The 12,767-nt window shown below is 40.8% G+C and overlaps 1 protein-coding gene across 1 annotated transcript; it reads right to left on the minus strand.

Annotated features, from left to right (window-relative positions):
- Nucleotides 1-2,909: 2,909 nt before the first annotated feature.
- Nucleotides 2,910-6,020, minus strand: p2ry1 (purinergic receptor P2Y1). Its single transcript, XM_069706280.1, has 2 exons — nt 5,621-6,020; nt 2,910-5,329 (listed from the first exon to the last, which is right to left on the minus strand). The coding sequence occupies exon 2, from the start codon at nt 5,298-5,300 to the stop codon at nt 4,239-4,241; it is 1,062 nt and encodes a 353-aa protein (XP_069562381.1). The 5' UTR covers nt 5,301-5,329; nt 5,621-6,020; the 3' UTR covers nt 2,910-4,238.
- Between the last annotated feature and the right edge of the window lie 6,747 nt (nt 6,021-12,767).

Raw genomic sequence — 12,767 nt, forward strand, 5'->3', positions numbered from 1 at the left:
TAACAACTGGGCTGAATGAATTAAAGGATGAATGAGAAGATTGAAACTCAAAACCAGGATCACCCATATTCAATGAAAGATTTACACAAAAACAAACGATAAATGTTCTGCCTGTTTGATATTTTGTTACTAAATATTTCTATTGACAAAATAGTCTTTGTATAATTAACAATGAGGAACGGCATTTTCAGATCTTTCAAAATATTACTGTAAAAGTACTGTACTGGCGAGCCAAATGGTTTCTTTCAGTGGTGCATATTATACTGTTTATCACAATGAGATTATTATTACTGGTACTTTCATCTCTATAGCGGTTTCATGTTGCAGCTGCTTATGGGGTGGAGCTATATTTACCCATTTTATGGGTGGTTAAATTTGTTGTATAACAATGGATTACATTTTACATGCTAACTAGAAGTAACTGTATCATCTAAATAAATGAAGTGAACTGTAAACACGAAGCAGCATAAAATGAACTTTCCATACGAGCGCCTCAGAATTGTATTTACCACTTGAGCAAATGTAGTTGGTTATGTTCACTGGTTACAAATGCAAATAATGTCAGAAATGTAATAAAGGTTGTTGCTTCAGCTGATCTGGAGATCTGGAGATAAAAAGCAAAAATGGTATCAAGGAAATAGTCAAATATATTTTTTGTATATGCAGGATATAATACTGCGAGACAGAATATACAACAACAGTAGGTTCAGTTTCCTGAATATCATGTATACTGACATACTATATCAACGTAGGGTCACTTTTAAATTCTTGCTGACAGACACACACGACCTGACATACAAGCAAGATATGCCTCTGTGCTTGCGAACACAAGAAAGACAGGTTTAAATATGCATTTTCTTTGTGTGACTGTTGGTTGATGAGTTGATTAATTATTCTACGGAATCGTATCTGTGATGTGTGCCTCCACACCCCCACACACAAACACACACATACTTGTTTGCATTTGGGCATGCATCAACAACCTCGATCCTCTCACATGTTGGAGTCTGCTGCTTGATGTGTGCTCAAAAATGTCCTGTGTTTTGTTGTTTTAAAAAGTGGGCACAGTTGGAATATCAAAAATATGTCAGTTCAGTGTGACAATACCATATAAGAGCAATAACTGTTGCTGGTTTTGGTTTGTGTGGGAGACTGATAGGAGCAAGTTATTATCAAAGCAGGGATGTTTTGCAGTGTTGTAACCACGACTCCAGGAACTAAATATTTTTATAACATGTTTACATAGCTGCTGCAGTTGGAAAACACGTAACTGGTTGTGTGACTTTTCTTGAAAAACTGCACCGTGTTGTATATAAACAGACACAGAATCAAACCAATGAACGGCTCAAAGCTCTGCAAAGCATGTGTACTGTTCCAATACAAATATACTTTATCATGATGTCCCTGTTACACAATAAAGTATCTTAAGGCTTCAAGTTATTGTATGATTCAGTAATGATTAAACAATGTCACAATTTCTGTACATTTATGTTTATACTATCTCGTGGTTTTTGCAGCTCTCTCACATAATGTCAATGGATCCACTGGACTTTGCAACTGCACCACATCAGTGCAGCCGTCACATGATTGTTTGTATCACGGGTTTCTCACCAAAGAACCGCACGCTGCCATTTTGATTACATTTGCTTTTTGTGCGGTTACTGGTAGTTTTTGGCTCGAGCAGACGGTGCCCCTGTGTTGGATCCGGATGTCATGCCACGTCTCACTGTAAATCTACAAGAACAAAGCTCAGTAATTCAGTTTAGCTGAGTTGGTGGTGGGGGACCATATGGGCTCCTATCCCACCAACAGTGTCTAAAGGGATAAACACACTCTCCACACTTTTGTTGTCCTCTGTGTTACCAAATTGTCTCCTCCCAACAATTATTCACTACCCTTCAGGACGGTGAAATGCAGTGAGAAGTTTTTTGTTTTTTTTCTAACTCACCATTCAGAACAGAGAGAGGAGGATGTGAGAGAAAAGAGGTGAAAGGGAGGGAGGAGGTGCTGGCAAGCCTCCCGACTCTCTGCAAGTCAAGATTTGACGCTCAGGCTCAAAAGCACTGATGTTGGCTCCAACCTTCCTTTCACAAAATCACGTGTACACAGAGCCCGGAGCACAAATAGACAGACAGACATACATATATATTCATACGCCTGTGGTCCACGTGGATGCTGCAGGGGCTGCTGATGAAAATTAAACAAGAGTCACCCAACAAACAGAAACAGAAACACTGACCAAAACGGCCAACTACTTGAATAAGGTCTCCATTGCCTTCAGGCTCTCCTATATAGAGATATACACACACACACACACACACACACACACACACACACACACACACACACACACACACACACACACACACACACACACACACACACACACACACACACACACACTTGCCAAAGCTAGATATGACGCTTCAACCTCGAAGCCAGGAAATCAAAAGCTGTTTGTATTCATGGGCCCCGTATGGAGGAAGAGGGTTGGTCGGTTTCCTGTGGCCACATCGTGCAGCCGCCGGTTCCTGGCGACAGCTTCACACCCCTGTCTGCATCAATAACTCCTTGCCATTGTGACGGACACAAAGGCAGTCTTAGGATAAGCCAGGAGAAAAAGGTGACACTCTTTATTCCTCCCTCGTCCCTCTCACTTCCTCCTGGCTGCGTTGAAAAAGAGAACGTCAACAGCGGCATGGTGAACAAGGAGGAGCAGCGAGGAGGACAGAGCTCTGCACGAATGTCTCCGAAACCAGCAGTGTTTGTTCACGCGTAACAGTGCGCACATTCAACTCCGAAGACGTGCCGCTGATACAAATAAGGTGACACAAGTGCTCTGAATATGAGACTTAAAATTACCCACCATCTTATAAAGAATTACATGAGTCTCACTACATTTTCTGACATATTTTAAATATAAAAATTTATTTGACAAACATACACGTGGCCCCAAATATCCTCTACAACTGATTTACTTCCTTTCTTGACACTCATAGCTGACCACATTACACATTTACAAAGGAATTAGTACAGACATCAAACATCTACATGGACCAGGGTAAAATATATACCGACGATGTTTACAACAGATACAAAAAAACGTAAAGGATTATCTGCCAAAAAATACAAACACAGTGCACTATTTACTTTGAGGTATCTCATACAAACAAATCTTCAAGATATTAATGGTGTCACAAAGCAGGTGATTGTTTGTGTCTTTTCTGCTCATTGAAAACCTTAATTTCTCTACGTTGCAATAAAAAAAAAAAAAAAAAAAGAGTTTGAACTTGCTATGGTGAGTCAGTATTTCACTGACAACAGTTTTTGATACATGAATCATGCACTACAGGTCTGGATTAGTGATACTGACTAATCTGGAACGTCACAACATCCTGTACAGTACACCTACCAAAAATAAAAGACATTAATTGTAGTATCATATGCACAAAAATACTGTAAATATTATCTCCTCATTTTGTCTGAAGGGAACAGGTTAAGGAGAGAAAGATTGTTGTAACAGAGCCGTTGCAGACATTATTCTCTGAGCTGTCAGAGTGAACAAGTAGTCGACGGGAGTTCTCACCTCGTCAGTTATAGATGGAGAAAGACATGGGGAGTGATAGGTGGCCGTCTCAGCAGAGTCTCGCCGGACATAGAGCATTACAATGTCTGCACGGCACATCCATGCAGCAGTCTCAGGTTCAGTGCATTTACTTTTTCTACTAAAAGCCATCCCTGATAGACTTCCTTCAGCTCGAGCTCTCACCTGCTTAATAGCTATTGATTGAACGTCAACTCGTGGCTTGAGAAGGTTCTATCTATTACTCAGTCCTATTTTTGCCCAACAAATTGATGAACAGGACATTACTGCCTGTAGGACAGCCTGTTTCCCCCATCCTGGTTCATCATAATATTCATTTTGTACAAAGTGTAAGCAACACTAGCTACTTGACAAGAAAGTTAAAGTGATGGCTCAAACATTTAGAGTACAATACATGTATAGGACAATACAGTACAATAGCTTATCAACATCGACAGGCTGCAAGCAAGCGATGGTTATCACAGGGGTAGATGGGAGTGTTTGTCCAACACTTCTACAAACCATCGTCCAAAAATTTGTACATACAGCCTTCAGTCCACACAGTGCATTTATTTATGTATTTATTCCAAGTCCACCATGGTTAGGAAAGCTAACAGAGATCCACACCCATGAGCAGGCACACAGAGGTGGCCTGTCACAGCCGCCGGTCCCCATTCTCCACATACTCAGCCAGGCTGTTGAGTGCCGTCTCCTCGCTCTTTGACTGATGGACATTGTCCCCCTTCTTGGAGTTCTTTTTAGTGGCCCGTGACAGCTTCCTCCTGAAGGTATCACCAGCCAAGAAGTAAAGAATAGGATCCACACAGCTGTTGAGGCTGGCCAGCCCCCGCGTCACCTGGTAGGTGGCGTAGACGCGGTTATTAAACTCACACATGTCAGGGCTCTGGAAGTACAGCCTCGCCCTCATGTTGAGGTTCTTCATCACATGGAACGGCAGGTAGGACACGGCAAAGACTGCAAGTACTATGATAACCAGGTGGATGGATTTCTGCCGCAGGTGCGCATTGTTCATATCATTGCAGATCAATGCTTTGACAATCATGCCATAGCAACAAAATATGATAATGAAAGGGATACAGAACCCAAACACAGTCAAAATCATGCTGTAGATGAAATAACCTGGTAACTCATCCTCAGTGGTGGTGTCATAACAAGTGGTTGCGTTACGCTTCAAGCCGGTCCTGGAATAATAAAGGATGGGAGAGATACCGATAACAACCACCATCCACACCAACGCGCTGGTGATAACTGCATTTTTCTTCTTCAGTCGACCCAGAGACTTGAGTGGGTGCACCACCCCCGTGTACCTGTGAACACTGATGCAGGTGAGAAACAGAATACTCCCATAAAGATTCACGTGGAATATAAAACGCTGCAGTCGACACAGAACATCCCCGAATATCCAGTCTGTTTTGTTGAAGTAGTAGAAAATGAGGAAAGGCAGGGAGAGCACGTAGCAGAAGTCAGCGAGAGCCAGGTTGAACATGTAGACAGAGATGCTGCTCCAGGGTCTCATATGGCACACGAACATCCAAATGGCCAGGCTGTTGCCCACCAGGCCGGTGATGAAAACCATGATGTAAACGGTGGGCAGGTAATAGAACTGGAAACCTGTCTTTGTGAGAGAACATCCTCTGGTGTGGTTGTGGAGGTCTGCCACATTCAGCAAAGCGGTCAAATTCAAATCTGTGGTCATTGTGTCAGGGGCAGAGGCAGGTCCGTTCACTGCATGAGAGGGACGGACACAAGAGGAGATATTGGCTGTTTAAGTTTATACTAGCTTTTCGAAGAAGTCATAACCACAAAACAACACGTTCAATTTGTAGGTGGTCTGATTTTGTGCACGCTATAGTTGCTTGGATTACAATTTAAATGAGGTTGAATTGAAAAGCAATCATGCACAGACCTGACAATCAAGCTCTGAATGTTGCAGAATGCCGCGCAGTCCGACAAACATGAGCGTGTACGCGCGCACACACACAAAGCGAGAAATGAAGAACGCATTACAACACTCACCGCTGAGATTGACTTGTAGTCCACATTCCTAAAGCCTTCACAGTTGCAAAGATTTCTGTCAACGCGCGGACGGGAGTTACGAGCGCTCAGGTGTATTCGTTCAGTCTCCCAACAGTGTTCGAAATTGTTGAAAAGTTGTGATATCCTTCGGGTTTGCGCCGACATTTCAAGGTGTGGGGGGGTACAAAGTCTGCGAGTCTTCGTCAAGCAGGGCGACGATTTCCCACCACGGCGGCAGTGGGACGCAGCAGAGACAGCTGCAGGCTCTGGCACGAAGAGCAGGAATTGCAAACAAGCTCCGTAAAGCGAGAGGAGGCTCTTTGCGCTCCGGAGAGGGGAAGTGCGCGCACACAATCCCACACAGCAGTTTCTCGTCTCCAAACACGCCGTCTCTGTTCCTCCCGCCTCCGGTTGGACCCCGATCCGATTTGACCTGCCTGCACTAGCCGTTTGTCGATTTAGAAATATCGTACTCGCCGTTTTAGCCAGGCTAAGTCACATTGTAAAGACGATTAGACACTCACACGCTCACACGCACATTTGGCAAGTCAATAAAGATGTTCAGCCTATGATGCACAGATTTACCATGCCAAAAGCTGTCGTAATAATTGTATTGCTCTTTCGATTTAATATTTGAAGGAACATTGTAAATATTAGACCACAAATCACGGTGACAAGAATGTTTTGTTATTGCAGAGCAGTAGAGGAAAATTATATATCAAGGGCGAAGTGGGCACATCTATAATGGACGAGAGTGATATTTCATAGTTATTGGTTTGTCATTGCAATTTACATTTGGTAAATAATGTTCTTCTACTATTATTGTCAATCAAGAAGAGTTAGGAGCCACTACAGTCACGGGCGGAGGCATAAAAACATCCAGATATATTTGTACATCAAAATGGTCATTTTTGTGTCTCCCAAAAAGTTGAGAGGGACAGCTGGATGTGTGTGGCACAACCAAGGACAAAGCAGTCTCTGGCACAGGCAGGATGGTGGAGCATGGTGAAGGCCGAGGAGTGAGAGAGCTAAAGGTTAAGTTGATTATGCTGTGATGCCAAACATCTTAAAAACGGTGAAAAGGGGAGTGAGCCAAGACTACAGCAATAATCTAATGGATGTTATTAATAAGACAGAGAATAAATGTCCACCATTAATTTGGTAGAGGTACAATACAGTCCATCAGTGGATATTAGGTCAGGTATGGCTTGGTGGCTTTTTAATATAACCATGGAGTTCCTTTAACATTTTTTTCTTTTATTTTGAAAAAAAAAACAAAAAAAACGAAACAGAAAATGTCAAGATGCAACATATACGTAAAATAATTAAAGTTATTTAGAATGTGCTGCAATTCCAACATGTACAAAATGGCCAAAAACGAATGGTAACACTTTATTTTCGCTTAGTTAAATCATTTCTTGGGAAGGTCCTGGGAAAAGAGACTGTGCCCTGAAGTTTTGATTCTTTGATTACAATAATTATGATTAATTACAGAGTCTTTTGTCAGATATTTCAAAGATATTAAAATACAAGTAATACAAAACTACTCTATCACTTTCTAAAAATTCAACAGATATGCTTCAATACAGTACATATTCTCCAAACCTGAGAAAATAGTAGTAATCATTGGTGTAATAATTTAGTGAGTTAAAGCAATTCTCTGAAAAATTAAAATAAATCAAGCTAATGAAGTTAACATGGAGTTTAGTATTAAGCTACTGTACAGAGGCTTCTTCACCACAAAGTGTTAGCGTTACATATCCACAGTAAATTAGCTGTGTAATGATGTCTTTCCCATAAATTTGACAACACTTCATTTCACATTAATACAAATAAGGTACACAGCATTATTGCAATGAAAAAAACAAACATTTAATTGAGAGAACAGGCGAGGAGTTCAAATTATAAACCTGTATATTTGTGTGGGATCATTACAGATAGCAGACATTTGAAGGGAATAAAGTAAAAATGGATGAACATTTGCTTCTTCATCATTATTTGCGCAGCAGCTGTGGACATTCAAATCTTTGTAAGGCTTATTTAAGTATCTCTGGATTGGAAACGTGAAGCATGGCAACTCTGGCACATAATCAGTTCAAGATATCAGTGTGCATCTGCCAAAACACAGAGAGCGGTACATTGTGCCCTTTGGTTTATCCTTTTTGTGCAGTACAAACACAGCAATGTGCAGCTGTTGGCACAAAGCCAAAGAATTTCATCAAATCTGTTTTCTGCAGGCAATCTGATTAAGCAAACTTCTTAAAAAAAAAAAAAAAAAGCTGTTGAGCAGTTTGACATGTGACATTTAATATGAATCTGCTTTTTCTGTCCTGTCTCATATCCTTAACAAACTGTCGACTTGAAATGATGTACTATTCAACGTCTCAAAGCAGGTTGAGCAAAGTTAAGAAATGCTCTCTGCACTTGCCATTACATTTCCTGCCAAGGACCTGATCCCATTTGGCGTTGACCTCCATTTTCTTCCCCTGAGGCTGACAGGGACAGAGACATATTGGGCACGTCTGGATGCTCACTGCATGATAAATTTAAATGCATTAACCACCAACATTGGCACGGTCAGAGCAACTCAACCTGTCACAGGAGCTGCTTTGTGATGTGAAGGTTTTCACCACATTTCCAAAATGGTTTTGAGGCATCGTTTGGCAAAGAACACATAAATGAGAAAGAATTCTATTTTAGAGACGGTACACAGAACAATGGAGTTGATGCACACTAGTTCACAAAATAATCCATTTTTAAAAGTATGTTTAGGTTATTCATTTTTAAATTCAAAAACACCACTTTATGTGCTCCATTTTCTTATATCTTATTGCTCTGATGTTTTGATGAATTACTGTTCCAGGCTAACAAGTTGAACAAGATCAGAGGGAAGTTTTCCCCAAAAAACAGCGCTAGCTAACTGACACGATCGATAGATGAAATGTTAATTACAAGACATCTCAAGATCAATAGCATATGATGAAGACATGGAAAGCCTGGCAAAAATACTAGACAATCAATAAAACAAGCGATTGATTGCAGACAGAATAATTTCACCTTAAAATCCATTTTATGTCTGCTCTGGAGTTTTCAACTATATCACACTGGTATTCCTCAGCAGATGGAGTTTGCATCTATTAAATGGAATAGTAGATTTAAAATGTCCCTGAGCTCCTTGAGGGCCCCTCGTCGATTCGGACTAAAACACATAAGTTGAAAAAAGTATCTTGGGTATTTGGAGCTTTCCTCCACCAGTCGAGGTTGCTCAGTTGTCATAAAATAAATACAATCGATGATGAATAAATATGAATAAAAATGTCATCATTTATCAAAAACCTGCAACTGTGCTTTATGCTGAACATTATTTATGGATGAACCGGGCGTGACTTTCATTTACTCTGCTCACACTGTCGCAGATTCGGGTGAGTCAGGTGTCTCCAGTCAGAACCAATCCATGTCTGAGGGAGCTGCGTTTCCCAGCACATGCTTCCAGGTGTGAAGTTAGATAAGGCCAACGCTGAAATTACCTTCTGCAGCCCCTATGAGCTCGCTCAGTGTAGATTATGGATCACTGCCTTCCAGTCCAAAACATCCTAACCACTGCTCCATTTCGTCTGAAGTGAGGAAAAGCAAAAAGGTCGCACCAATAAGCATGACATCATTGCAGACACTTTAAAAACAGGTCTTTACACGAGAAGTAGAGCTGAAACAGGGAACACATTCTTAACTTTAGCAAGCCCATTGGGTCCCATATTTTCTCAGCTGCACCAGTGGATTCATCCCATTGTTAGAAGTCTCCAAACTGATTGGCTGTAACACTTCTCCTTATGTCCCACATGTAATCATATTGACAGCCCTGATGGGAAATTCTATTTGTCTCAGGATCTGACCTGCATTTCTTTACATCGTGCTTCGCTGGTTCCTCTGACAACCCAATCACCATCACACTAGAGATGGCTACCTCCTGATTGTGTCATTTTCATTAACTGTGGTGGAACTGGGTCTCCAGTACAAGCAATTAGAATAAAACCCTAAGCCTCATTAGCATGCGTAGACCATGATGCATCTGCTTCAGAAAGAAAAATAAAATTTGATAAATTAACGGATTCGTAGGAAAATGATTTTTTCACTTTGCTATAAAGTCCTTTAATCTCTCGAGCTCCAGCGCATTTTCAACAATTTAACTCCTTTGTTCTCCTCGTATGTTTCTGTTCTCTCATTCATCTTTTTGTTTTCTTTGTCCGGCTTTGTGCCCATTCCACATATATTTATCTCATATATTTTTCTTCGCCCAAGAAGGCTCATCACACGCCCATAAGAAGAGCAATACACACGATTATGATGATCATCTCAGGCTATTGATCTCCCTTATCAGCCGTCTGACAGACCAGGCTGGAAAATAATGAATTCTTCTCTCACCTCTTTTCTTCATGTCGCTCTGCATCACGTCACCATTGTGCCTCCTTTTGCCATCCCTCCTGCTCTCACTTCCATTCGTCCTTACTTGTCACAGAGGAATCTCGCACTCCTTTACATCCTTCCAGAATGAACACCTATAGACGAGAGGTGACTCAAGTTTAATGCAGGAGCTTTACCAACATGCAGGCCCTCAGTGGTCTGTATTTGGTTGTGCTTGTTCTTTGTTTCTAGCCTAAACACTCATTACTTCTGGCCTTCTGTGCTGTGGGTCTGGGAGAGCAAATCATGTAGTTACATTTCCAGTAACAGCATGTCTGAAAGCCTGGTAGAGTCTTTTCCCGTGGGACTGTTGCTGTAATAATGCTGGACGGCCCACTTGAAAAAAAAACTTGGTACCAAACAGAGTGATCACAGTGGCTGCATCGGTTATCAAATATGTTAATGTTGTGTTTGAAGTAGTGAGTAGCAGTGCTCACAATCATAGTGTGGTCACTTTTTAAAAATCTGTTTTGGGGGAATTTGGGGATCATTTAAAAAAAAAAAAAATCATTTTAAATTCACGCTTCTGTAGTTATATGTTAGTTTCACAGGGAGTGTGAAAGATGGTGGAAAATACACTGTGTAAACATGCTGAATGAATAAATAGATTACGTTTTACAATAATGATCTGTTAAATCCACGTGAATATAATCTACCTTGATTTTTTTCTAAAAGTTAGTGTTCACTGTGTAACTAGATGAAAACTGTAATGATTGTTATTTTGTGGGGTGAGCAGTGTGTATATTCTACAAGAGATCTGATCTCCCTCTCACCGGACTACTTTGTTATCATGGAAAAGTACTGATTACGCAAAGGTACTGCGCTCAATATTTTCATATCAATGGTTGATCCCAGTACTTACGGTATGACGTGAAAAGAGTTGTTGTAGGCGATAGAAAATTATCCCTCGACTCTGCAGATCTACGCAGCTCTTAGGACAGTTTTAACATTTTTGAGCTCATTGTTTTACAGCCTAAGAAATCTAGTGTTTTTCTGTCTTCATCCACAGCAGGTTTCAGCAGAGCAGCACAAGCAAGCCACTGCATGCTACACAAACACATATTTTCTAAATGAGTGGAGATTGGTCTTCTGAAGAAGCACAACTCCTGAGTACTGTTAATGTTACTCTATACACTGTATACTGAAGGTGTTTATAGGCAACTATTTTTTTTAACAAGTTTGTTATATCAACTTTAACTGTGATAATGTGTTAACGCTGTGTTCACTGGATATATTTCTGGACAGACTATTCTGTTACTTGTAAAAATGCTATCGCAGTAACCTTGAAAAGTTTTCGGTGACATTTGTAGCTCATCTAAAGTACTGTGCTCTACTGCTCACCTGATGGACCTTAAAAGAAAGGTCAGATAAGTTGTGTACGCTTTAGTTTTTAGTAAACAGCTTACACAGACACACACACAGACACACACAAAGGTCAGCTGCTCCGTAGGGCTCCTCTGACTGCAACTGTGATCAACAGGCTAAAGCTTATGACCAACTCCACATGTGGCCTCGACGCCACCTTATCGTCTTCTTTCATCTCACTTCACTTTCCATTTTTCTGTCACTCCATCTGCATTTCTGAAATCCAATATCCATATATCGTACACAAAATGCATGGTATCATTTATTTTCTCTGTTCCACATTGAGAAACGGACTTTTTTTTTAATATAATCTGATCAATTTGGCTGAAGGTCACAGAGGCTTTCTATTAAATAGAGAAGGTCAGTGTGTCTGTTCTGAGTAAATACCACAGTAATACGCTTCTGCGCCAGACCTCCAGTCTGCCAGGTCTAACAGTGGAGCAAGTCAATATGTGCCTGATATTTGTCCATTTTTACAAGGTGGCTGTGATGTGAATACAATTCGACAATGGCTCCTAGAGAAGAAACCAAGCGGAGGACCAGATTAATTGAATGATGAGGAAAGAGTTTTGGTTAAAGTGGTGGTGATGTGTGAAATAGTGCTGACCAATCACAGCCTCTTGTTTCCCCCTAAATACCCAGCAGTTAACGCCTTCACACACCGGGGTCACCAAAGACCAAAATGTTAAATACTTGTTTGCCAATATTTGCTTCAAAACTACTCAGCGACAACAATGTAAATTTGCAACAGTTGTTAAAAAAAAAGTTTGTATAGATTTGCGTCAGCTCATTCTCTCTAGTAAACTACTCACCATCCTGATCGCTTGGTTGTTCGTCAAAGCTGCTGCATAAGTTGTCCTTGCGATGTGGTCTTTGTATTTTTCATGCTCTTGTGCAGATAACACCGGGTGGCTGGAGACTCAGACAATCTACATGATCATTAAAGGTTGTGACGCGACGTCTCTTCCACTTCCATACAACATGATTGGTTGAATCTTTTACTTGTGATACGAAACCTCAGAAAAAAACTTATTTTTTTTTAACGTTTTTTTCTTGGTAATTTTCCTGCTTCATTTCTCTTCCTTGGCCACTTTAGATCTCCAACAAGTACACCACAAGTTTAAGTTCACCAAGCAATCTGTTCTCATCCCAGGGAATAAAACAAAGCCCGATGACATCTGGGAAAGATTGAGAATGTTGAATTAATGTCATATTGGGCTAAACTAAATGAAAAGAAAGAAAAACATTGAAGAAGGGGTAGGGTGTGAGGTGCTGCTTCCTGGACATGAGAGTAAGTCTTCTGTCAGTAAAGGGAGTAAATGCT

The sequence above is a fragment of the Brachyistius frenatus genome, unplaced genomic scaffold (genome assembly GCF_029030835.1).
Source record: "Brachyistius frenatus isolate BFR_SWC_R1_liver_20210118 unplaced genomic scaffold, ASM2903083v1 Contig_62, whole genome shotgun sequence".
In the NCBI taxonomy this organism is placed as follows: Eukaryota; Metazoa; Chordata; class Actinopteri; family Embiotocidae; genus Brachyistius; species Brachyistius frenatus.

Excerpts from the sequence above, each read along its gene's own strand:
- p2ry1 (XM_069706280.1), bottom strand. The coding sequence starts at position 5,300 with ATGACCACAGATTTGAATTTGACCGCTTTGCTGAATGTGGCAGACCTC.